This window comes from Etheostoma cragini, chromosome 12, assembly GCF_013103735.1.
Source record: "Etheostoma cragini isolate CJK2018 chromosome 12, CSU_Ecrag_1.0, whole genome shotgun sequence".
NCBI classification, from domain to species: Eukaryota; Metazoa; Chordata; class Actinopteri; order Perciformes; family Percidae; genus Etheostoma; species Etheostoma cragini.
Genome location: NC_048418.1, coordinates 24,932,808 through 24,959,243, shown reverse-complemented (window position 1 = coordinate 24,959,243; position 26,436 = coordinate 24,932,808). Strand labels below are relative to the sequence as shown.

The 26,436-nt window shown below is 40.8% G+C and overlaps 1 protein-coding gene across 1 annotated transcript in view; it reads left to right on the top strand.

Annotated features, from left to right (window-relative positions):
• Window positions 1–26,436, top strand: part of LOC117954738 (neuropilin-1a-like) — a 79,162-nt gene that overhangs the window by 31,838 nt on the left and 20,888 nt on the right. Inside the window, exons 4-8 of the mRNA XM_034888700.1 lie at window positions 5,826–6,053; window positions 9,206–9,376; window positions 13,606–13,772; window positions 25,107–25,262; window positions 25,786–25,930. Of these exons, the coding sequence (XP_034744591.1) occupies window positions 5,826–6,053; window positions 9,206–9,376; window positions 13,606–13,772; window positions 25,107–25,262; window positions 25,786–25,930 (867 nt within the window). The remainder of the gene's footprint in view (window positions 1–5,825; window positions 6,054–9,205; window positions 9,377–13,605; window positions 13,773–25,106; window positions 25,263–25,785; window positions 25,931–26,436) is intronic.

The following is a 26,436-nucleotide window of genomic DNA, read 5'->3' as shown; positions in this document are numbered from 1 at the left end:
ATATATATATATTATCCAAATGAGATCCTCTGATCTCATTTCATAACTTTTATCAATGAAGAAACAAAAAGCAATCAGGCAATTTGTAACACAATTACCAACATTTCAACAGTGGTTTCTTGTATTTGATTTTTTTAAGTAAATATAGCTTATAGTAAATGGTCATACGTGCATTATAGCAAATACATATCATATTAAGTTTCCGAGGATAGACTCAATAAAGGTGGTGAATAGAGGTGGTGACTCAAGTCTGCTCGGTGTGTTCGGTGCTGTCGGCCTTCGTTCTGGCCACCGCACGTGCTTAGCCATAAGGCGGGCACTGCCAGCTGTCAGACTGAAATAACCAATCTGATTGGTGGAGAAGTAACCCGGAAACTAGGAGCGGGATGAGCGTGACTAGAGTCTCTCTCAAAATCTGATTAAAATCTCTTAAACTGACCTTTGTGGATCTGAAAAGAAGATTTAGCAGCTGTACCGCCGATTTCTCCCTTAATTGTTTTCAGAAACACGTTTCGGTAAGCTATTTTAGTAAAATATGAGATTATATTCTGAACAAGCCACAATGACAGTCTGGTTTTGAATTTCCGGAGAAACCAAACCCAAGTGACGCGTGTTGAGAGGAACTTTGTGGACCAACTCGGGGAGACTGATCAGTCCGACTGACCAACTCGGGGAGACTGATCAGTCCGACTGTTTTTTCCGCCGAGGGTTAGCCGTCTGGTCGGCGTGTCAGCAGCTTAAAGTACCTGAGGAGTCAGTGTCAGACACACGACGGAACTTTAGAGGCAATATCATTAAGTCCTGTTTTTACCTCTCCTCCCTTGTTTTGGTCTCTCTCCTCCTCGTCTGTCATTATGATGAGAAAACCCCAGAACACAGCCACAAAAAGCCGTAACCCTCGCTCAGATGACAAGTTCTATTTGGCCTTACAGATGGGTAAATCTCTGGACTAATTTGCATCGGGCTGTAAAGCTCTGGCACAACCGCCTCTCATAACTATAACTCCACCCTCTGCTAACCACAGAACATTTATAGATGATAGCCACGTGAGCCCTCTTCAGCGTCCTGGAACTATATTTGCACCGACTCCATCGTTTACTGCAGGTTTTTAACCAAAAACACATGTCTCAGTGGTGAAGTTGAAAAGGGGGGGGGCATTGACAGAGAATGAGAGATGGGAGCAATGTAACATGCTGTTTGAGTAAAGTATACATTGCAAAAGCGATGTTACATAATAACAGATACGCTCCAACACACAATAGGGTGTGTATGCGCTGTCTTTGAGCACTTTTAGATATGCAAACACAGTCCCATATTGGTGACTAATATTGGTGATTTCTGAGGGGCAACTTTGTCATTTTGGGACATTTAAACAGAGAGAAAATTCTTCTTTTTATTTTCTTTTTACAGATAAAATGAACTTTGGTGGACAGTTTAGCCACAGAGCCAAATTTATTGGTTAAAGAATTTGTGACATGTTTTAACGTTTTTGTTCATTTTTTATGGGTTTATGTACTTTTTGAATGAAGCCTGGTTGAAGAAATGCAGGCTCTGAATGCTTTCTAGTTTACAACATTGTTTATGCAGCGCTTTTTATAAAGTCGGCAATTTATTCCACTTTTTAGTGTACTTGCTGTCCTCAGATCAAAAGGTTAAGTATGATCAAACAATCAGCTGGGGACGGGCTCAAAAACTGAAACCGAAAGTTGCCCATAAGGTTCAGATCTCACATTAAAGGGATTGTTTGGATCTTTTGAAGTGGGATTGTATACGTCTCCATAGTGTGTTAACTACAGCAGACGGGGGTCAGCCCGCCCCCAGTTTGTAGAAGCAAGGAGGAGTACGGACACAGAAGCTGTGGACGGGGGCAGCAGCTAAACACATTTTAGACTAGAGATAGACCGATTATGGCTGATTATTGGGCCGTTTTTTCGGCAGTTTACAGAGTATCCGTATCAATGTTTTATTTGCCTGATAACCGATAAAGTTAATGACTTATTAAGTGTTCTACTTTGGCTCGGCTACAGCTCCGTGTCTGTCCCTCTGCTTTGGTTTCACTCCCCACTGAGTCTGACTTCAAGGGTTGGGAACAAAAAAATGAATAAATAAACTAACCAGTGGTGGCAATAGAGCAACAACTCCCATGTTCTGCGAGTTTAAATGGCTGTTTTTGTCAAAGGAGTCTGGTGGCTTCAGTTCCCTGTGACAAAGGGCTGTTTGAGGGCAAGGTACAGAGCTGAAAATATAAAACATCTAAATATAGCATCCACTTAGCCCCCCCCCCCCCTCGTCCACAGCAGGACATTGCTTAGCTTCTGTGTCGGTACTCCTGCCTACTTCTCCAAAAATATGGACGTGCCGACCCCCATCTACTGTATCTAACACACTGACTATGAAGAAGTGTATCGTGCAACCACACAGTCCCATCCCTTGCATGATAGTGTAGAAGGTGTTCTAATAGTTTTTTTTATTTATTTTCTAGACATTGTATGAACTTTCAAGGATATTTCTGCCCTGAAATCACATTACTGTCATTTTTGACCTTGATAGAAAAACAGCAGCAGAGATCTCTCACGAGGGCTAGATTTACTCAACCCATCTGCACATTTGATACACACACACACTCACACACGCAGACACTGGAAAGTGTGCCAGCTGAGCAGGATGGAAGCCTGCCTCATCCCTTACACGTCATTCATCTTGTCGCCCTTTTAATGACACCACCTGTGTCAACAGCAAGGGCTCCAATGGAGTGTGTGTGTCTGTATGAGGATTCACGTTTACAGGCATGCTCAGCAAACATGCAGGTCACATCTGGGCTGGCAACATAAGAACCCCCAACACAGACACACACACACACACACCCCTTGTGCCTCTAAGGGACGCTTGACCCTCGTCCAGGCCTTGTCGTCTTTCACCCACAGAGATCAGTCACCGTCTTGCAACCTTGCCGTTGTCACTTTACGACAAGGGAGGCGTGACCTTTTAGCCGCCAGTTGACGGATGCGACGCAGAAATTTTCTACGAGCGGTATCGGCAGTGTGGATGTGACGGAAGAGAAAACAGCTTGTGTACAAAAAAACAGCTGCTGTGTTTCCTCGTCGCATCAGGAGACCCTTATGTCAGATGTTACCGCTTAGTGGATTTGTATTTTAGTTTTTGACTGTTATCTGTTAAAAAGCCGTTATTTCATTATCCTACAGTCCAGAGGAGCATGTGATGCTTACCAGGAATTATGTGCGTGGGTGGAACTCTGTTTTGTGTTGTATGAGTGAAACAAATCATTGCATAATGCTTTCTGTGCCTGTCTGTAACATCATGAGTATGTGCTCTAAGCATTGCAAGCTACACGGCACCTTTTCAAACACGCATGCTTCATACAGTAAAATATTGCCGATTCATGCATGGAAATAAATAGACAAAATGCTAAAAAAAAAGTTCAACACATAGACTAATTTTAATGTCACATATATCATGTTGCACATGCATTGAACGTAAACAGAGCTAAGAAAATACAAGTCAAGACAAGAAGCAGAGCTTGCAGAGACACAACATTAACTTAATGAAAAGATGATGAGACTACGTGGAAATGTACCACCTGCAGGATTTAAGTCTCTATTTATTCAGGAAAGGATTTTACAGGATTGGAGAATGCCTTGATCATAATGTAGTGCAACACCAATGCACTACGACAACAATGGTGGGATGAATTATGAAAAATGAGCTAGGTAAACACAACACAGCTGAGGATCTTAACACCTGAAAGTGTTAAGATGCATGAATGAAAGTGTCAGATAATTAAGCATCATCTCCCAAGGGTTAAAAATAACAGCAGTAGCAGCAGTTTGTGGGGATTCTCTTTGTGGGTTACGCAGAGATACAGTATATGGTTACAAATGACTATAAGTGCTGTACATATCGAAAAATAGGCAGCAAGAAAAAAATCAGAGCATTACAGTAATACCCCTCAAAGATATTATCTAATATCACAAAGCACGTGTGTATTAACCTAAGAGGGAATAAGTGAATCCACAAAGTCGAGGACAGCCCTGATATTTGACTTGAAGACAGATTTTAAGGTTGTGGTTGAATGATTATGTAGTGTAGCATGTGTGCCCATTTGGATGTGTCTAATGAGCTAATAGGGTGGTATTTGTCAGTCTATGAGTGCATCTGTGTGTGTGTGTGTGTCTGTCTGTGTAAACAGCCTCTCAGTGTCTGGGACTGTCCCCCAGTCACAACACAGACACAGACGGCTCCGACATGGGGAGGGGACCAAATGTGTCTGATTGGACGGAGTGACATGAGTTTTATCAATAAAGCCCAGGTTATATGTGAAGAATACTACTACCCATTTAGTCTGTTACTGGCTCTTAAAGGCAGAATTCTGCTTGTTGTCCTATTTTTAAGGCAAATGAGTCACTTTATCTGGTTCCGGTGAAGGGGTGTTTCTTATTTCATGTTCCATGTGTTTCTTTTAAAACATTGTTAAAAGACAAAATCCTGTCTCATTAAAGGCTGTGATATGGTTGTGCGGAGGCTCAACCCAGAGCTTTCACCGTAGTCTACGTGAGTGGCCTGGTATTTATACTTGTGCGCTGGTGTGTGCGTCGAGCCAGCATATGTGTTATTGTGTGTGTGTGTGGGAGATGTGTGTGGTAGAGCGAGGGAGAAGTAAGAGAGTGCCTGCGATTAGCTTCGGAGCGAGCACCGGCTCTAGAGTCACAATGAGAGAAACAAAGTGCCTCCTCTGGGATTTCTGATCAAGGTGGGAAATCTTTAGCAGGAAAAGTTAACCCTCTCCTTCGTCGCTTTGGACGTGTAGTTACATTTTTATATAATGATCATAAATCTATATAAAAGAGACTTCAGATACAGTATTAGGGGACCATTAAGTTCTTTATAAAGAGACTTCAGATACAGTATTAGGGACCACTAAGGTCTATATAAAAGAGACTTAAGATACAGTATTAGGGACCACTAAGGGGTATATAAAAGAGACTTCAGATACAGTATTAGGGGACCACTAAGGTCTATATAAAAGAGACTTCAGATACAGTATTAGGGGACCACTAAGGTCTATATAAAAGAGACTTCAGATACAGTATTAGGAGACCACTAAGGTCTATATAAAGAGACTTCAGATACAGTATTAGGGACCACTAAGGTCTATATAAAAGAGACTTCAGATACAGTATTAGGGACCACTAAGGTCTATATAAAGAGACTTCAGATACAGCATTGGGGACCACTAAGGTCTATATAAAGAGACTTCAGATACAGTATTAGGGACCACTAAGGTCTATATAAAAGAGACTTCAGATACAGTATTAGGGACCACTAAGGTCTACATAAAAGAGACTTCAGATACAGTATTAGGAGCCCAGTAAGGTCTATATAAAAGCATCCAAAAAGCACCATGTCATGGGACCTTTAAGGAGAAAATCTAGTTTAAAGACTCTAGCTAATCTTTATTCCATTTAAGTTGCTGCAGTAAAAGTGTGTCAGGCCGCCTTTCAGGGTGTTGCATTTCCAAAATTTCTATATCGTTATTTTTGCAGAACAAAAAACACCAAAGGTCAAAAATATAAAAAACTGTATAAGTAGTATCAGTCCAAACGGGCAGAAAGGTTTCTTTCATTGATATTCTGGCAGATTTCAAAGACCTGACGCACGAAGCAGCTATGAATAAGTCAGTGTCTCAGCTTTCAGTACCTCAAATGGATTATTTTGCAAAAATTACTGAAGGACATATTTGAAGTGAAAGAGATGTCTGAACACCGATCCCTGAGAGTTCACACCTCTGTCCTCTTCTCCCCTCGCAGGCCCAGAATGTTCCAGGAACTTCACAGCTCCCAGAGGCGTCGTCAAGACGCCGGGCTTCCCAGAGAAGTACCCCAACAACCTGGACTGCACCTTCATGATCTTCGCCCCCAAGATGTCTGAGATTGTGGTGGAGTTCGACAGCTTTGACATGGAGCCCGACACCACGCCGCCGCCGGGCGCCCTCTGCCGATACGACTGGCTGGAGATCTGGGACGGCTTCCCCGCAGGTGAGCAGAGGGTTTGGCTCAGGCTGGGGTGGATGAGAAAGATGGAGGAAATGTTGGTTAAAACGGGAGCTCAAGCTGGTTAATAAACTAAATATTTCTAGGGAAGCCTTGAAAAAAGATGAGAGTAAAGCTGGAATCAACTTGCACTAAAACAAGTTCAGAAGTACAATGCTACAATTTGGAATTGTTCATATTTTTGTTGTTTTCACTCACTTTAACATCCACATTTCCCCAACTAGGTCAAAAAAAGAAACTTTAAAAAGTATTTTATGAAAGGCTATGTTTCAGTTTGAGACCCTGGCAAAGAAATAAAGTATAATGGCCGCCTGTAGAACAGTACAAAACCAGGTCAAAACAATTGATAACCAAAAAAAACCGTGCGTACAGTAAGGGGTATTTTTGTCTGCTTAATTTCAATTTCTGAGGATTTCTGGGGCATTTCATGAACTCTCAAGTTCTTTTTTTAGTTTTAGCCTCTGTCTCAGAACAGAAGATGCTAAAAATAGATTCCCTACCAACATAGAGCAAAGCGATCAAATGAAAACTGTCAGACAGAACAGAGACAAAGGTGTAAGAATTGAAGGAGGAACAACAGGTGGAGGGTAAGGACAGGGGGAAATGGAACACAGATGCAGGGGATGAAAATGCCGAGCTGTGAAGCAGCAGAGAGAAGAGAAGGATGAGAAGTGCTCAAGGAGGTTTCTCCCAGCAGATGTTGACAGAAAACAGACGTGTGGAGGTAGAGGCAAGGAGGAGGGAGAAGAACAAAGGATGGATGGCTCCCCTGCAGGTGGGACCAGCTTGGACTGAGTGATGGAGGCGAAGGAGAACACAGAGGCAAAAGATAGATGAAGACAAGAGGAGGTAGTCTTGCATTGGCAGACCTTCCTTCACAGCTCAGGGGAGGAAGGTCTGGCTAGTCTTCACAGCATTCTGGGATGGGAGATAAACATTCTTTGATTCATTGGCATTTCAATCACCAATCACAATCATTTTGGGCGGTGCTAAGCGCTGGACGGAGCCACGGTGCCTCTGCTAAAGTAGAGTCTACTAGTCCAGCAAGCTGTCCGGATTTACCCTGCAGAGGCCTGAGGACCAGGTAACCATAGTCCTCAAAAATCCACCAGAGGTTAGAACGGCAACACAGAGACAGAAGAAGCTCTCTGGCTACACTGATGTTGAAATAGAAGATTTTAAAAACGTTTTCTACTAAACTTGGCTTGCCTGTTTAACGTCTACTTTTGACCAGGCTTATTGGTTTCCTACAAAACCACAAATATCTCTTAAAAGGTTCTTACTTAAAAATATATAGAATACTAAAGAAGATACCTTGCTAGTCATTGGTTTCTTTCTGCAGTTTAACAAAGTGGTTCATTATTTTTCAACTTGTGCATATTAATGTTAGAAAACCTCATAAAGTGAAAGTAGGAGAAACAAAAAACAATATTCAGGATAGAGTACAGATACAGCCTTTTAGTACCCGAGTACAGTTGTGAAGTAGTTCTACTTCGTTACTATACATCTCTAGTCACTATTCTTCCATTGAAAGGAAGTTCAACAGTGTTTTTTACCAAAACAACGCATCTGTGCAAAGGAGCAATAAAAGAACTACAAGAAGATCCAAAACTGTCAAATTAGGTGCTAAGGCTAAGACGACAGCATCAACGGCACTCTCGTGTCTGCTCGGAAGCCATAGCCAGCAACCAGTTAGCTTAGCTTAGCATAAGACTTGAGATATTGGAACTATCCAGCCTGGCTTTGTCCAAAGGTTAAAAAAAAAATCCAACCTTTACTAGCGCCTTTACGTCAAACCCTAAAAAAAGCTACTATACAATGCCTTCAACCTACAGAAGTGTTAGTGCGCTCACAGTTGATAATAATCATAAATGGCTCAGCTGTTAATGTGATAAATTTGATATTTTACTTGAGACTCGTCCTCCTGTGCACACACGGAGGCTGGATGTACTGAGAGAGACTCCTTCACAGCTTGCTCAGTGTTCCCTCACCAACTACATTTGTAAAATTGTCTCTTCGGCACATCAATGACGTTGGTGTGTCCTGCTCCACTCTCTGTTCACACTCCTGTGGTTTGGACAGCCTTTTTCGGCTCCCATTGTTGTCTAATTAGCCGTACAGTGTGCAGATAATGGTGAGAGCTACATACCTTGGACAGGCCTGAGTAGGTTGCCAGGATGCCCACAATACCTGCTACTGTGCCCAATGCGTTGCTGGTTATTGCCAGGGATGAGACTGGCATGGGAAAAACCTGAGGGACACAAAGACTGGCACAGGTATACAGACAGTGACACACACTTTAAAGCCATGCCAGCAGACATAACATGCCAGGCTTTTCCTCTTGGATGGTGTGTGTGTGTGTGTGTGTGTGTGTGTGTGTGTGTGTGTGTGTGTGTGTGTGTGTGTGTGTGTGTGTGTGTGTGTGTGTGTGTGTGTGTGTGTGTGTGTGTGTGCGTGTGCGCAGATAACAAAGCAACTCTGCAGCAGGGTGAAGACCACGATGATAGTTTTACATCCCATCAAACGCGTTTGCAATGTTAACACGGACACCAAACGTTCCCATCATGCACTGGTGTTGGTTTTTCTTTGAGAGCTGTAACTCTGTTTTTCAAAAGGAAATTATTGGATTTTTTTCTGGTAAGATTTAATCAGACAAACCACCATCTAGCGATGATTATTTCTGGATTTATTAAAACCCATATTTCTGTCAGAACTTTGTGAAAACAATTTGACTATTTCAATTTTTCTTCTATCAGCAATACTTCACTACTCTCACAGCATTGCTTCTAATAATCTGAGAACTTTCCATTATTAAAAAAGTACTGTATGTTATATCATTGTTGCAATTAGATGTCAGGTCTTCCATTCTAAGATGTGAATGTGTAAATTAGATAAAACAAATATCAAGCTTCTGTGTTTTCCCTCAAAGTGACGAAACATTTTCCAGGACAGTGAAGGCAGAAAAGGACAAAGTGGATAATAAAAAGCGCTGGTCAGTTGATGAGTGATGAAGCTGACATTCTCCCTTTTCTCCCCTGCTCCATCTTTCACTCTATTTGTCTCTTCACTATCCCTCTTTCTCCTCTGGTGTCTCTCCCCCCCCCCCCCCCCCCCCCCCCCCCCCCCTCTTCCCTCAGTGGGCCCCCACATCGGCCGCTACTGTGGCCAGACGTCCCCGGGCCGTGTGATCTCCTACACGGGCATCCTGTCCATGACCATCACCACTGACAACGCCATCGCCAGAGAGGGATTCTCCGCCAATTACACCATCCGCGAGAGGAGCCTCCCCCCAGGACACGAGGATGAGGGTGAGCAGCTGGAGTAGCCATGAAAAAGGGAGGCGTGGGGGGTGTGGGAGGTGTGAAGGGTAGACACGTTGTCTGGCATTAGTGAGGGACCTAGATAACTTTTTAAGGCTGATACCGGTGTAAATATTTGGTTATTTAAACGTCTGATATTGCAAAACATTGGAAGATATATAATTAAAAAAAAATAATCCAGAAACGTGCAACAAAACATAAACAGATTTCCCTAAAAGTAGTTATTTGTAGTTATTTTGAGTACTCACTAAAATAATATGATAATTAGTAATCTTATCCCTTAGCTGCAACTTCTTTTAACTCGTATCTCCTCCTGTTTAACAATGATTTCAAGAGTTGTTCTTGGTTATGCTTCCTGTTAATGTGTGGTGTTGTGTCCACATGTTAAAAAAAACTAACTGTGTGACCCTGTAGGAATGCCTGGAAAGATAAGTTATGTTGACCCGAATGGTTTTTGCACTCTTGTAACCTCACCCCCAGTCCCCCCTGGGTAGGAATGTGAGAGGTGAGTTTACCTAAAGTCCCACAGTGGCTAACATGGGCACTTTGGGAGGAATGAACATTAAAATTCCACATACCACTGCTCTAAATTGATATTTAATGACTTAAAGTCAGTTGACTGTGTATTTATGTAGTGTTTAGGTCAGGATTTACATGTCCCAACTGCTGGTCAGTGAAGCCATTTTTCTTTCTTTTCCTGATTTAAAATGGCAAAAGTGTCACAATAAATTTGCAGAACACTTCACAAAATAGTTATAAACTAATCAAATGTATCCAGTAATTGACAAACAAATGTCACATGTGCTGGAGCTTTTGGGAATATGATCTATGATCGAAGGATCTTCATCAGCAGATGGAGTTTGCCCGTTGCCATAGAATTGTACATGTTCAAATTGTACTCATTTTTGAGCACTTAAGGACCTCTGGTCCATGTTGGCTCACAAATTGAGGTTTGATTGCCCAGTTAAAATGCTCTTATTGGTATTCAACTTGTGAAAACCCATCCAAATCAGTTACGAACAAAAACATTGAGAAAGAGTTGTTTTCTAAGTCCTTCTGCACATTGTTCTGGGTCAGGGGCAGCGTATTGTAAAGCCTTCATTTGCATGTTAAACGTATGTGATACCAGCTCCTTCAATCGCAACAGAATACAATAAGCTGCAATATGATTCTGAATCACACATGCATGAAGACATTTTACCAGAGGGGTCACATCATTATCTGTTCTTCAGTTTTATTGTTTGTTTTTGCCCTGGGCAGAAAATGTGTGTGTGTGTGTGTGTGTGTGTGTGTGTGTGTGTGTGTGTGTGTGTGTGTGTGTGTGTGTGTGTGCATGCGTGCGTATGTGTGTGTGTGCGTGGGGGGGGTGCATGCATGCTTACGTGTGTTTGCCATCTGCTGTTGATGTTCAGTGTTAATGGCAAGGTACATGGGTGTTGTCTATACAGTATTCATCAAATAAATCTGTACTGTGTGTGGGGGGGAGGAGTGTGTGTGTGTGTGTGTGTGTGTGTGTGTGTGTGTGTGTGTGTGTGTGTGTGTGTGTGTGTGTGTGTGTGTGTGTGTGTGGCTCTAAGGCTACATTCAGACTGCAAACAAATCAGATTTGTTTCTCAAATAAGACTTTACTGTTATTAGCAAGTGATCAAATCGGATGTGTGTCCAGCTCTCCAATATTGGTTCAATTTGATCACATTTTGCTTTATAATAGTGTTAAAAAAGTAGCCTTTTTTAAAATCCATTCAGTTGAGCACATTTGAACATGATGGGTTGCGAAGGGATACATCTGACCTACCTGTTATCTTCTGTTCACTCCGATTTCTTCATCAATGCGTTCAGTGCATTCATTCTCTGGAGAATCTCAGAAAGAACTTCCATTCAAGGAGGATCTGTGCTACCCGCCTCCTCCGCCTAAGGACTCCAACTCTGATATCCTGCGGAGAATTTACGGTTTTCTTTCGCTATGTCCTGGCCATCACCTTCAGAAATGGCTTCCAGCCGGGCCTTTGATCCCCGGGACGATCGGTGGGGCGTCATTTTACGATCTTTCTTTCTTTTTGGCTTGGGGAGCTGGAGGGATGGGGTTGAAGTTGGTCCCCCATTCCTGCTGTGAGGAAGACATGGTTGTCTCATGAATTGAAATGAGAAAAGAGCAAAAAGAAAGGTTTTTGGACAGGAGACGCAGGCCAGAAGGAAAACATAAAAGTAAGCAATTAAGGGATAAAGTGGGGGCTGGCTGATATCCAGTGCTGGTTTTCTTTCTCATAGTCTTGCATCAGCTTCAGATCATTGTCTGGCATGAGTGAGCTGCTCTGCTGGGGAAAGCTGTAAACTTGATCAATTGGGCCTGAAAATGGTCAAATAACAAAAATTGACAATGAGTGCAAAGAAACAGCTTCTACTATCTTTTGGTGATGTGGCAAGAAACTTGGAATGATGTAAGTGTGTTTGTGTCAGTCTGGTAGACCTTGTGTCTCCAGACAGGCTTCCCACACACAGATAAAAAATCATTTCCTTTTGTCCCCCCCCCCACACCCCCTTCCTTCCCCCAGCTCCCCTGCTGTTACTGAGTGGACACTGTAGTCCCAGAGACACTGACATGTTTGTCCAAAGGGTTGTTTTAAAACCAACCTGAAAACCTTTTGGGGGATTTTCTGAATCTGAAAGGAATGTATTATCGTTCAGTTAGAGTAAAAAAAAGGGGAAGAAGAAAAGCCATCACATAGCTGCGAGTTTAGCTGTCAACTCATTCTTTTTTTCTTTAAAGATAATTTTTTGGGGCTTTTCCACCTTTAATGGAAAGGACAGCTAGGTGAGAGAGAGGAGGAAGACATGCAACAAATCAACACAGGTCAGACTCGAACCCTGGACCTCTTCGTTAAGGCATAAACCGTGCACCTGCTCTATCCACTGATCTAACCCCGCCGCAGCTCACTCTTGATGGGATTATCAGCAAACAAGGATTCTGACAATGAAATACTGTATGTTTTAGTATTTTGACTCTTTAGTTGAGCACACTGGATTTGAAACAATAACCATGAGGTTAAAGTACTGTTTCCATCCATATTATTAGTATCAATAAATGTTCATACTGGCCAATCATGGCCTTCCCTGAGACAAAATAGCAGATTTTTGTTAACATTTAAATGTGGGTTTTAGCCCAATATGTCTGCAAGTAGAATGACTGTGGAAATGTATGGACACTATGCAAAATCCAGTGTCACCAAACAGCGTCTGTTTCTGTACACATGAGCTCTACTACTGCCCAACTGTCTGGGTGACGCTTGTTTTTCAAACAAATGAAATTAACTTTTCTTTTTAACACAGATTAACGACTAGCGGTGTTTCTTTCAGATCAGCCATTACCAAGTAACCAATATATTCTGTTCATCCAGCTATTGATGTGTGTAATAAACTTTTAAAAGCTCATATTCAAGGGTCATGATTTTCATGACAAACATTTCCCCTAATGATCCAACCATAATATTTACCTCCTCATTTGTTGATATTTTGGACATAAAAACTTGATTGACACCCTGCCATGTGATTAGGAACAAACACTTTATGTTCACTGGTCCACCATTTTAGTTTTGCTATAGTTGAAGTAGAAAAGATGACCGAGGTCATCAATGGGATCCCACTGGGTTTCATGTTCCGTGATAACGTCTAAATAGCTAGAGATTTTTTGCTGATTTAAATCAAGCTCTGTGTCAAGGCAGTGTGTTTAGATGAACGGTATTTGGCTTCCATCCATGGCGCCATTACAGGGAGCTTTACGCAGCGGGGAGCAGCCAATGTCTGCTGAGATCCCCCGGGTGACATGAAGCACGTCATGGAGGTCCGCTGCGATGCGTTGTGAAGCAGTCGTTCCCCCCCTCTCTCTTTCATGTCTTAGGCTGTCCGGTCAAATAAAGGTCTAAAAATGCATCTTTGAACACACTGCCAACAAAAAGATGACCCAGAGCTGGTATAACATCGGCAAAGTATCCCTTTAATTGGTTGAAGCCATTTGCTTTGACAGAGACCCATCTGGGACATTAACGGATTCAAATGAATTGTTATATTTTCTGTAGCTATCAACACAAAATGATAAACACAGAAAAATGGAAAATACCTTCTTTTGAACCACCACATCAGAGGCTAATGTCTGCATTAAAAAATGATCATTTAGGACTCTTGTTGAGCCCTTGTTAATAGAGGTTTTCTTTCTTTGGCAGATTTTGCTTGTATGGAGCCACTAGGCATGGAGTCGGGGGAAATTTTCTCAGAGCAGATCACCGCCTCCTCCCAGTACAACTCCAACTGGTCCCCTGAACGCTCGCGCCTCAACTACCAGGAGAACGGCTGGACGCCCTCTGATGACACCGTCAGGGAGTGGATTCAGGTCAGTAATGTTTGGTGACGCTAAAATTGACACATCTCACTGGTCTTCATTGTAGAGTCTGACCTCCAAATGTACGGTTGCTCATTCATGGAGAAACGTGTTTCCTGAGTTTGAACTTGGATGTACCTCTGAGATCTTGCTCACATCTGGTCTGAACATTGTTCACTCATTTGTAACACTTTTTCTCAGCACGTTATACGGCCAAAAAAAGAACAGAAAATAAGACAGCATGCATTATTTATTACAGTTCGCCTCACCAGCACAGTTGACATGTCTTGTTTTCATTGTGAAATCTGACGTAGCAGCATGCAATCACTGAATGGGGAAATGGAGCAGGCCAGTGTTTCTAGCTAAAAAACGCTTTCAGTGTTCAGTTGGCTAAGCTAACTGCTGTACAGGTTTAAGAAGGAAGAAGAGCGGACATATTGGCTTCTACGTCATGGTCTCTGGACACACATCAGGGAAACAATCCGTTCTTTTTCAAGCTGCATTTAAAAGGTCCCGTACTGTAAAAAGTGAAATAGCTATGTCTTTTTCTATCACAAAGTACAAAGCAGGTTGAGGTGCTATATAAATGCTATGACAGTATCAAAACGCTCAATCCACTGAGAAATGCACACAGCCAGGATGTAGAAAGGGCTTTTTTTTTTAAGAGACAGGCGCCACAACGGAACGTTTCAGACAGAGGGTGAATACAGGTATTTTCAGACATGCAGTATGAGGAAAAATAAAGTGTGAAACACTTTTTTTACATCAAAGCATGTATACATGTTCCTGTGGAAACCCAAAATACAAGTATGAATCTGAAAACAACCATGCCATTTAAATCAAACACATTTCATTCTTCATATTTGAACTCTGGAGCTTTCTTTAATCTGGTTAGGTAGAATACAATGCAGTTTAAAACTGCACTGAGACGCCCAACATGCATTTCTATTATCTTGTTAGGATAAGTATTTATGAAAGAATGGACAAAACCATTAGTCTGGCTATCACCAGACCAAGCCCAGCTCAATAGATGTGAGATGGAGCATTGGTCTGGCGACTCTGCTCTGTGTTTTCTCTTTTTGCTTGCAAGTAGAGTCAGTTTTACAGCAACTCAGTGCAAGTACAGAACAACGACTGTAGAACAGGGTCTTTTTGAAGGACTTGGGAGTCAAGTTAGCCACTCGGTTCATGCCATCAGTAGCTTTCCTTCTTATCTCTGATCAGGCCCGGCATCTCCTCCACATTACGCGTTCTGCCCCAGGGATACATCCTGTTCTCTTTGCGTGGTCACTCAGCTTTCACCATTAACACATGAAAGACAGAAATACTAAAACAGCAGTCTGAATGCAAATAGTTTACCAACGACACTGAATCAAAACCGTTCTAATCTTAATTTTTCCAACATATCTATTGTAAGGTTTATGACTATATAAATTGTGAAATGTCTAATTTGCTTTCAGTATGCACATACAGTGCTTTGTCTTTTTTCTTGTTAGATTTGTAGCTTGTAACAATGGAATTTGCTTTTCAAACATTTAGTCAGACATGGCATGTTTTTTTTGAATGTGGTAGTTTAGGTCCACAGTAAAAATAGAGTTATGGTGTGATATTAAATACAACTAATTGCATGATATCTACATGGTCAGAAGCTGAGATGGCAGTTAGCCTGTTAAGCTATGCTAGGTCTGGTTTAGCCAAACTAATTTAGCTTCGTGATTAGAATTAGCTACTTCATCAGTTGGCTGTGTTTTTTAAGCTTAGTTGACCAGACGGCAGTTCATTAAAATGGATATTTTTCAGAGAGAGACAGAGCTACTGGTAAAAAAAGGTATATTTAGCTTTAGCCTGTGGCTTTCTCTCCAGTTAGTTTAAGTGGCGGAGTGCAGTTACTGTGATGTGTTTGTCTTTTTAATTTCTATAGCTTTATACATTTCATACGATGTCAAAGTCCGTGTCTTTACTGAGTTTGGAGCATCTAGGTCCCCGTTTTGTATGAGAATAAGCAGCAATGACTCAACTCTTCAACTGAGTAAGGGAAAACAGACAGAGAGAGCAAACATGGTCTTCACGATAAGCTTGAAGTCTTTGGCACACATGAACAAAGTCTAAGCCTCCTTTTTTCCAGTGTTTGGCTAAAATTAAAGGAACCAGTATCTGATTTGTTTGTATCCCTAAAAACATCAGCCCTGACAGAAGGACAGATCACCAAAACGCATGGTACTTTTAGAGTTCTGGCTCATTTATAATTGGACTTTGTGAACAGCAAGCATGTGCTTTTCCTAATATGGTTTTTGGACCAAAGAAGATTAACTCTAGTGATCACGCCCCTGTCAAATAAGGTGCGGCTGGAGTCCAAGACTGTCCCATTGTGCAGGACAGGAACTCATAGAGGAAGACTCACAATGCCCCTTGCAGTAAGAATGGGCCCTCACTTCCTTCCTGTGGGGGTTAAAACAGGAAGTAGACATGAGGACGGCCTCTGTGCCGGATTAGTAGTAGTGTTTCTCTATTGTCTGTCTGGGGACTCCTTTTAGCTACCGGGCCACAGCTGAGCCCTCAGCAACATGATGATATGAAGCCCTGTGTTTTCATAAAGGGTAAGAGGTTTGTCCATAGAGAGAGGTTGTCCAATACACTTAAAATATGTAGTGTTATTTTACAAAAATCAATTGACCAATGATGCCTTCTGAATGTGACATTATTTGTTTCAACTCAGAGGCACACATTGTTTTCTGAAAGTGTTTCTTGAAACAAGGGATGTCACATTTAAGGACACATTTTTATAAATGAACTTATAAATAACAGTTTTTTTATCACATATACCATATGAGGCTTCTTTTCCATAAGTACACATATCAAAGCCATCTTCACTATTACACAGTACGGTGATATAGATTTACATCACTGTGATATTTACCAAGGGAAAGCTAAAATAACCCTACAAACATTTCAATTATAATAATGTATACTTTATTAATCTTGCAAGGGGAAATTAAAATTTGCACTCTGTTTTTACACACATTACACACAGGCCTGAACTACATAGACATGCTCAGTACCTAAACATGCACTAATGGACAGATGTCAGCGTGGGTGGGGCTGCATATGGAACAGTGCTTTGCTCAAGATCACCTTGGCAGTGCCCAGGAGGTGAACTGGCACCTCTCCAGCTACCAGTCCACCACCATACATCGTTGACTCCCAGAGTCACGTTTCTGAGTCCCAGGGAGCTGGATCAAGACCTTAACAGTAACAGGCCCAGTAACATTAAACAAGGCGGACATTTTGGATGCGAGACTGTTCCAGAACTGACCAACGGGAGAGACTCCCAGATCATGTGCAGATATGTGCTGTGTGCTTTTAAACGGCATAAAGGGCTGTTCATTATTTTACACTGACTGTGTACTAAAGGAAGTGACAACTCTCCTCGTTCAGGTCACCCGGTTTGCACCAGCAAATTCTCAGTCGCACGCTCTCTTTCCTGAGGCCCGAGGCTGTGTGTCTGTGTGTCTGTGTGTGTGTGTGTGTGTGTGTGTGTGTGTGTGTGTGTGTGTCTGTGTGTTCTTGTTAAAGCAAAGCCCTGTGGCCCGTCCCTCCTGAAGAAACAGCAGCCCATCCTCCTGCCACAGTGATTTATAGCCCCAGAACCTGTACAGTTGCTTGCCCCCCCCCAACTCTGTGAGGCATTTGAGTTATGACTAGTGGTTTTTGTGAAGAGAATTTTCCATTTTATTTGATTAAGCGTGGTGCGTGGCCAACTCTGCACAGCGTGGTTTGCCTTATGGCTTTCCATTTATCTTACCTGAACATAAATTATGACTTTGTTAATTCTTACATGCACGCCCCACTCTGATGCAAACACTTCTATTATTCATTTAAAGGCATTCATATTTTATGGATACTATTTCAGGTTACTATATATAATTCTTTTGAGATGAGGTCGCCCGGTGGCAGTTTCACATGGGGCAGACAGTGAGCTCATTATTCAGCTTTCAGATATAGCTGTAATCCCATTTTCCACTGTTGTGACTTATTTAACTGACTGATAAATAAAAAAACGAAAACTGTGTAACTGAAGAGTGCAATTGCTCTTATATACTCAGTTTTGTATTTGTATTATGTATCAGTTGTCCCTTGAGTGTTTTTGACATGCTCTATTGTATAATTCTGTGACCTTGTAATGGTGGGCCGTGTTGGCAGGTTGCCCTCCAATTCCCTCAAGAGATTTCCTGGTAAATAAAAAAAAACTAATTTCAAAGAATGACAGAGGAATTAACTGTAATGTTCAAGAAGAAATGCTAAAATACCTCTTGCAATAAAATCACCAAAGTAGAAACTTGTACGTAGTAAGATGAGCTTTGAATGTAATCTTTAAAGGTAATTACAAAAGTACAAATCAACATGTTTCTTCTTAAACAGACACAAAAAACGTCTGTCTTCAAAAATGCTCAAAAGATCTGATCAGATACAGAAACAGTACTTACACTGTACAAAAAATTACAAATATAAAAAACGGTCAAATGACTGGTAGTAACAGTTGTCAATCAAAATCCGTAAAATGAATGTAAACTGAAAACTACTGTAACGTGATTTTGCAATTTTCCCTAAAATTAGGATTTTTGATGCCTCATTTGTACGATTGTTGCTTAGAAGCCATCAGGTGCGTCTTTACAAGTTGTAGTAAACTGAGGTCTGATTGAATAGCATGATGTAAGCCCAGGAAAGGCTTCCTTCTCCTGGCTTCAGGTATTTATAGACGCCCTGCCGTTTGTCTTCGCCATCTCTTTGACGGCACCAGGAAGAGCTCAGCAATGTGCATCTGGAGAACACATTTGGACCTCGTGTGAGCGGGGTTTGTTGTCGTAGTTGGAGCAGAGGGGGGGGGCTGAAAGACAAAAGATCCTCCAGAGAGTGTTAAAATGGTCTCTCTATCCCGAGCAACCCCGTGGAGGAACGCCTTGTTGAACTTCCAAAGACATACGTGTGGCCTATGTCTGAGTATGGCTGGTTGCTGTGGTGAAAGACTTATTTTAAATGTATTTGTTAGGATAAACCCCTTGAATGTACTACAATCTCGTTTTCAAAGGGGTCCCAACATATATCACAATCATTACATAGCAGTGTCAGGAAGAAAAGAAACAGTAGCTAAAAAATAGAATTAACAATAGAAATCCAAATGTCAATACGACAACCTACATACAACAGGGAGATTATTAAAAAAAATGAAAAAAGACATGCATGAATTCGACAAAACATTAAAACCACTACGTGGCCAAAAGGTGCCAATGATAAATAAACGGTAGTATGAGATCACTCACTAACTACGACTGGGTATGAATGTTATATAGAGGATATAAACACTAGGTAGGGAATGACTTACAGTATCATTGAAAACAATGACAGTCCATCTTTATGAGAGAAGATGTGACATTCTTAAACATACCAAACATTGAAAATGATCTCAAATTTAACAGGTAAATAATTCCAATCTGCTAGAGCTTTGAACTAATAAGCTCTTTTGCCAAATGTTTTCTTAACTCGAGCTTTACTTTGAGGTAAAAGGTTGTAAGATACTGTTGTCAAGTGTCCATGTGCTAATCATAAATCTACTTTCTTATGCAATAAGGGAAGACTGAGTGATGAAGTCAGAGTTTTTTAACTCATCAAAGACAAATAAATGCCCAAAACCAAGTGGATCTAATTAGTCTGATGTTCCTTCTGGAAAGAGACCTCGAGACTAAAAGGAAGTATTTCAGAAATGAGAATAAAGTTTCTGTGGTTACTTTCATCAATAAACAACAAAACAACCCCTTCAGTCTTGTATAAAGTCCTTGAAAGGAATACCAATCTGAGTATGCGATATTTACTTTAGTTTCAAAAGTCTTTTTTTCCTTCTTTTTTAGAAGTAAAAAGAAAAATTTTGATCGTGAACTTTATGGTGGCTTCCTTATAGTAAAGCATAATATTTAGGGTTTCTAAACCTTCTAAATCATCATATTCAGAGTCAACAAAGAAAACAAACATGTTTTTGTAAGGAAAAATCTTTCACTAAGTAGTAAGTAAGATGCTGAGGGGCAATGTAGTGAAGTAAAAGTATACATTTTATTTAGGAAAAGTAGTGGAGTAAAAGGGAAGGTTTCCTGGAATATAAATAAGAAAGTAAGGGCAGATTTGAGAAAATTCTACATAAGTACAGTAACAAAGTATTTGTACTTTGTTACAACACTGGCTAACATGAAAACAAAGTCATGTTGAGTGAATAAAACACATAAAAACATCTGAGTCATGCAGTTTTTATTATAAAAAAAACTGGTTACAGTACACTTGACTTGACATAAGACTGACATGACAATGTCTTGAACGTGTCATAATCATTATGAACAAGTCATAAACGTAAATGACATAACACTTCTTTTAGGAAGTGTCAGTCGGTTTTTTCATGCAAAGTTAGGGTTAGGGTCCATGTGTCATGGCTGTGTCATGACTGTGTCATGTGTCTTATGTAAGTAAAGTGTCACCAAAACTTTTTCCTTCCCCATGCAATCCCCTGCACCCCCGACTGCAGCTCTTTCTTAAGTAAACACTGAAACTTCAGATGAGAATTGAGTAATTGAGGCTCTTTCTTTTACTATCACTCTAAAGCAGGATCCTGTTTTGGCAGGAAATAGCAGCATTTCTTTGTTCAGTCTCATTTACCCATGCTTGAGTGAATTATGTCCCCCTTTCCTGCATTTTGTTCCCTTCATTAAGAAGCTCGAAGTGTGACTCTTTTCTGTGGAATTAATGTAGGCACTGCCAAGTGTTGAGTAATTAGAAGATGGAAGAGCAATTAGCCGTCGTCATTTGATGGAGGAAGTCTGGAGAATGGAGCTTCGCCCGGGCCGCTCCAGGCCCGTGGATCACTGTAAGAGCCGAGGCTGTCCCTTTTTAAACCGGGAAAACAGCACCAACTCTTCATTCAAACTCTGAATTATTGGCTGATTGTTTTTTTCACTTTTCAGACAGATCGTTTTAAACATTGTCTGTGCACAACGCCTGGCTTTTACTGTACACTTAGATACAGATACAGATAGCTCATATAGATAACTAATCCACGACGGGCAATTCAGTTTCACTGTAAATCTGAATTTTTAGTTTTTGGATTAATAGAAAAGTTTAACAAGAAAAGCACTGGTCATTTTCTGCCAGGACATGTTTCTTACAGTGTAAGGTGTCATGTGATGATTCAAAGAAAGAAACAAACATACCATTTAACAAAAATAAAAAATTCTCTTTTTTCTTGAGATACTTTCACCTCTTGAGGTCTCTTAATAGAGACATTAACACAACCAATCTAAGATAGGAACACTCTTTGGTTGAACACGCCATGGACCTGTGATGCATTGCTTCATTTTAATAAAGGGTCACAAACTAAGATGACTGGAAGCCACTTTTCTAAACTCAACTTTTGATGCTGATGACAAACAGAAATGATCCAGTCCCATTTTTGTTACATTTCACAACAAAACCTACTATACACCCTCTCCTTGTTACATACAGTGTGTGTTGCATTCGTGCACAAACCCACGGGAAGCTATTTTCTTCTTCTTCTTCTCCTGAAAAAGCTGCTGTGGGAGAAGTTAAATAATGGCCTCAAGTCCCTTCCCATGTACAGTATCACATGGTAACGTCTCTATGGTTGTATAATTACACACCATATATCACAGGCAGCCCACATACTGAAGCGCTGTGTATTTTTAAATGCAACTGATAATTTCCAAACTCAACAAACAAGCAATTTTGTTTAGTTAAAGTGGAATGAAATGGTGCGTCACCTCATTAAATACACTGTTAGGGAAATAAATGGATTCCACTTCATGCCTTAATGCAGTTTGGAGGAACTTAATGTGATAATGGAGCTCAATTCTGTCTTGTTGAAGTATTCTCAATTTAAGATGTAAGATTTGTGGATGGGTATGTATGTGAATCACTGATTTAAAAAGCCCGCTGGAAGGCTTTCTGTTATCACTAGCGCTCTCTTTGATGATAACTATCATTTTAGTAATCTTACCAGTCATGTTACTGGACGCTTCTTTGCTGCAGTGAGATAAAAGGGCCTGGCCATCTGAACAAGACTCTTTTTATCTGTTATTTATTCCTTGGATCATAATTTCGTAAAGAAACTATGGCCACGAGATGCGGTAATGAGGCTGTCATTTCCCTTGGAGTAACGTATTGTGAACAATTTCTTTGAACTGCTGATGAAAAAAAACGTAAAACAAGTTACACCGTGTTACCCCTTTTCCAATCGGATTTAAAGCCAAAACTAAATTAAAACACTAGAATCCTCTATTTTAGGAAGTCTGGGAAATCATTTTAACTCAGTCACACACAAGACAATGTGTTCAGTCAGTCAAGACATACAGTAAATTCCTTTCAGCCACCAGAGAGATGTCGGCTATTTTAACATGTGACAGATAATCACCTTGTTTAGGCAGAAAACAGTTGGGGTCTGTAGAGTTTTTAAGAGTTACAAATATATTTGTGAGAGAGAAAAAAATAACAACTGGCAGGTGGAGGTTGAATAAAGGTTGTAGAAGCACTTCATAAGAGATAATCAAAGAAGTACTTAACATAATAATGTTAAAAGCTGTAGCCTACTTAAAGTGGTTTTCTATGAACTGTATGTTTGGCATTGTGACATAATACCTTCAGGTTAAGCTAATGACTATGAACAACTGAGTTTCCATATGTGGGACATGGAAACCTTAACCTTTGTTCTGGTTCATTTGTGTGTTCTTTGTTACTGTGAATTAATAATCTATTAATCTTTGGTGATTTCGGTTTTGTGCTAACATTAACTAGTTTCCGAGTATCCGAGAGGAGCTCGGAGTAGAGCCGCTGCTCCTTCGCGTCAAAAGTAGCCAGTTGAGGTGGTTCGGGCATCTGGTAAGGATGCCTCCTGGACGCCTCCCTAGGGAGGTGTTCCAGGCATGTCCAGCAGGGAGAAGACCACGGGAAAGACCCAGGACTAGCTGGAGAGATTATGTGTCCAACCTGGCCTGGGAACGCCTCGGGACCCCCCAGTCAAAGCTGGTCGATGTGGCTTAGGAAAGGGAAGTTTGGGTTCCCTGCTGGAGCTGCTGACCCTGAGACCCGATACCAGATAAGTGGATGAAGATGGATGGATGGATTAATTAGTTTCTTACTGAAGTACTGACTGTTTGTCAGTACAGAGCTCTAGGACGCAGTAAGATTAGCTTAGCACAAAGACTGGACTGGGAGCAGTAATAAACTGCTTGCCTGTTCTGTTGACAGCAAAATATTAGAGTTTTCTTCTTTTTGAAAATAACTTGTTTTACTTTTACTTTTTAATAAAGTCTACAACAAACAGAAGAAGAAATGTTCATCTTCTTTCATTTGTTTGCCATTTTAACTGCAAAGATAACCCCCACCAGTCTCCTACAATGTTAGTTTATATCAAGAACTTTGGACCCTTGGAACATTGGACCCTGGGAACAAGGACCCTTGGAAAATTGGACCCTCGGAACATGGACCCTTAGAACATTGGACCCTGGGAACATGGACCCTTAGAACATTGGACCCTGGGAACATGGACCCTTAGAACATTGAAACTTGGAACATTGGACCTTGGAACATTGGACATTTGGAACATTGGACTCTTGGAACATTAGACCCTGGGAACATAGGGAGGACCCCAAACCAAGTTAGCAAAATAGCCACTATTAAATTCAAAAACTACAGGGTGGGGTAGCCACAGTTACCTCTACACAACATGTGATTTTTGACTGAGCTAGGCTAGCAGTTTACCCCCGTTTGCAGTCTTTCTGCTAAGCTAAGCTAAGCTAAGCTAAGCTAGACCTCTTTGCACTACTCTACTTTAAAATTCAGTAAAATTGGCGTATTTTGTTTTTTTGAGCTGACTCTTATCGTGGTCTGGAGTATGGCGTAAAACAGTAAAATAGAAATACTTTTGCTGTTTTTTAAAAGTCCAGCTGTTATGTATTTAGTCCTTATTTACTCATACAAAATATGATGTTGGTCCAACACAACCTCTTACACACACACACACACACACACACACACACACACACACACACAAACATACACACACACACAAACACACACTACAGGTCACACAGTAGTCATTAGTGATGCTGGTGGACCATAAAATTGATCCTGAGTTGGTTCCCACTCACTCACTCATTCTCTCTTTCTCTCTTTCTCTCTCTCTCTCTCTCTCTCTCACACGCACACACACACACACACACACACACACACACACACACACACACACACAAACAAACAGACTCTTCTGGACATCCTTGTGCATCTCTGACTCAACGGGCCTGAATTAAGCACATGACCTAAATCAAATGTTACGCTCCATTCATTTCTGGGAACAGGGAGTGTTGTTGATAATAAAATGTCAATAAGAAGCCGAAGGGAATTACCTCTGTAATATTTTCTCTCTTTTTACTGTAAATGTTACATTGAGAGGACCGCTGTTAATCACCAGGTAGACACTATGGAAGAGAACATGATTGAGGAGAGTACTCATGACTTACAGCTCTTGTCAGCAGTTTAGTTGTGGAGGACTGCATGATGTTCCTGTAAAGCTCTTTGGTTTGTGTCTTAACAAGCGGGGCAGCCTTTCTCTCCAGCGTCCTGCTCTGATTTTTCTCTGTCTGCTTATGGACGGATCACGGTAAAATTAATGAGATCTGAGCCTCTTGTTTCTCATGTGTTTGAAGTGAATCATGGTGCAAGCAAGTGTTGAATTAAACAAAAAAAGGTTTGGCTCTTTATGCAGAAGCTGGGAGTAAGCAATTCATTAAACTTTCATATTGTATTTTGTTTGTAGAAAAACTTGAGGACATTTTTCTTCTTCCTTTTGATGCAGTTACAGACTTTGACACTTTAAAATCCGCCTCGGACAATCACAATCGTAAGGAGCAGCCTGGGATTTTATCAGGCTTCAAAAATGATTTTACTTATTTTACTTTTGCATATTCAGGCTTTCATTTCCTCTCTTAAAAGCTGTTTGACAGTTCTGAGAATGAAAGCATATCTTATGGATTTTTGGATCACTTGGATCTACTTCTTTTACCTCGAGGCCCGTGGTTCCCAACTTTCTTATACAGATTGTTTTCTAGATTGTACATTCAAAAAAATAAGTTAATTTTAAGTTAATTAATAAGTTAGTTTTAAATAAATTTTGAACTTCATTAATTTCATTAATCAAATCATGATTTTATTTTTGTCATATGAGTACCAGAAGGTCCAGATTTTGCTTTTTGTTTTGTCTGATTTCTTCCGTTGACCTCGTCATTCCTGTGTTTCCAGGTGGACTTGGGATTTCTGCGATACGTCACAGCTATCGGGACGCAGGGAGCAATCTCCAAGGAGACCAAGAAGCACTACTACGTCCGCGCCTACAAAGTGGACCTGAGCTCCAACGGGGAGGACTGGGTCACCATGAAGGAGGGCTCCAAGCAGAAGGTAAGGAAGTGGTGTGGAGATGTACTCAGATCCTTTACTTAAGTCAAAGTACTAATACCACACTGTAAAAAAATATTCTGTTACAAGTATAAGTCTTGCATTGAAAATGTTACTTAAGTTAAAGTATATACACTGTAGTAGTAATATTCGTAGTGGCAGTGTTAGTTGACGTAGTAGTAGGAATATTCATAGTGGCAGTGTTAGTTGAAGTAGTAGTAGGAATATTCATAGTGGCAGTGTTAGTAAAAGTAATAGTAGTTAGTTACATTCGTAGTGGCAGTGTTTGTAAAAGTAGTAGTAGCAGTATTCGCAGTGGCAGTGTTAGTTGAAGTAGTAGTAGTAATATTCATAGTGGCCGTGTTAGTAAAAGTATTATTAATATTTGTTGTGGCAGTGTTAGTAAAAGTAGTAGTAGTAGTATTATTCGTAGTGGCAGTTTTAATAAACAAACATCAGTGGCAGCAACAGTCAGAAGAAGAAGTAAAGCAGTAGCAGAAGTACTAATCTGTAATACTGTGTTCAGATCTTCCAGGGGAACCACAACCCGACAGACGAGGCTCGCTCCTTCTTCCCCAAACAGACTCTGGCCCGCTACATCCGCGTGCGCCCCATGTCCTGGGAGCAAGGCATCTGCATGCGCTTTGAGATCTACGGCTGCAGAACGTCAGGTACCCCGACACACACACTCACACACACTCACACACACAGTCTGCATGATCACTCCTAATGCACTGATTAATGTTTTGCAGTAACTGGCACTGGAGTCACAATTCAGTCACATATTTTGTGCATTGAAATTAACTTTCCTAGTCCTCACAAGGATCATTAAAGTTAAATGTTAAATATTTTCCAATCAAACACACACACATGCTTTGTGTCCAGGCCATGTGATAACAGCCACAACTTTTACTTTATAATATATATCTAAGCATGTAATGTCATGATTGTCATATCTACACACTAAACACACACATGATAAATGCACTCACTATTCGGAAAATTCCCTTTTTGGCTTAGGCTTTGGTAAACAGAAAATGATAACCAAGAGTAAAGCTCACAATTTTCCATCCAAAAATGTATATTATTTAATGTATCAAAATTTAAACAATACATGTTAACAATCTGTGAACTTTCGCCTATACAAAGTTACTATGTTAAACTATGTCTTTACTTT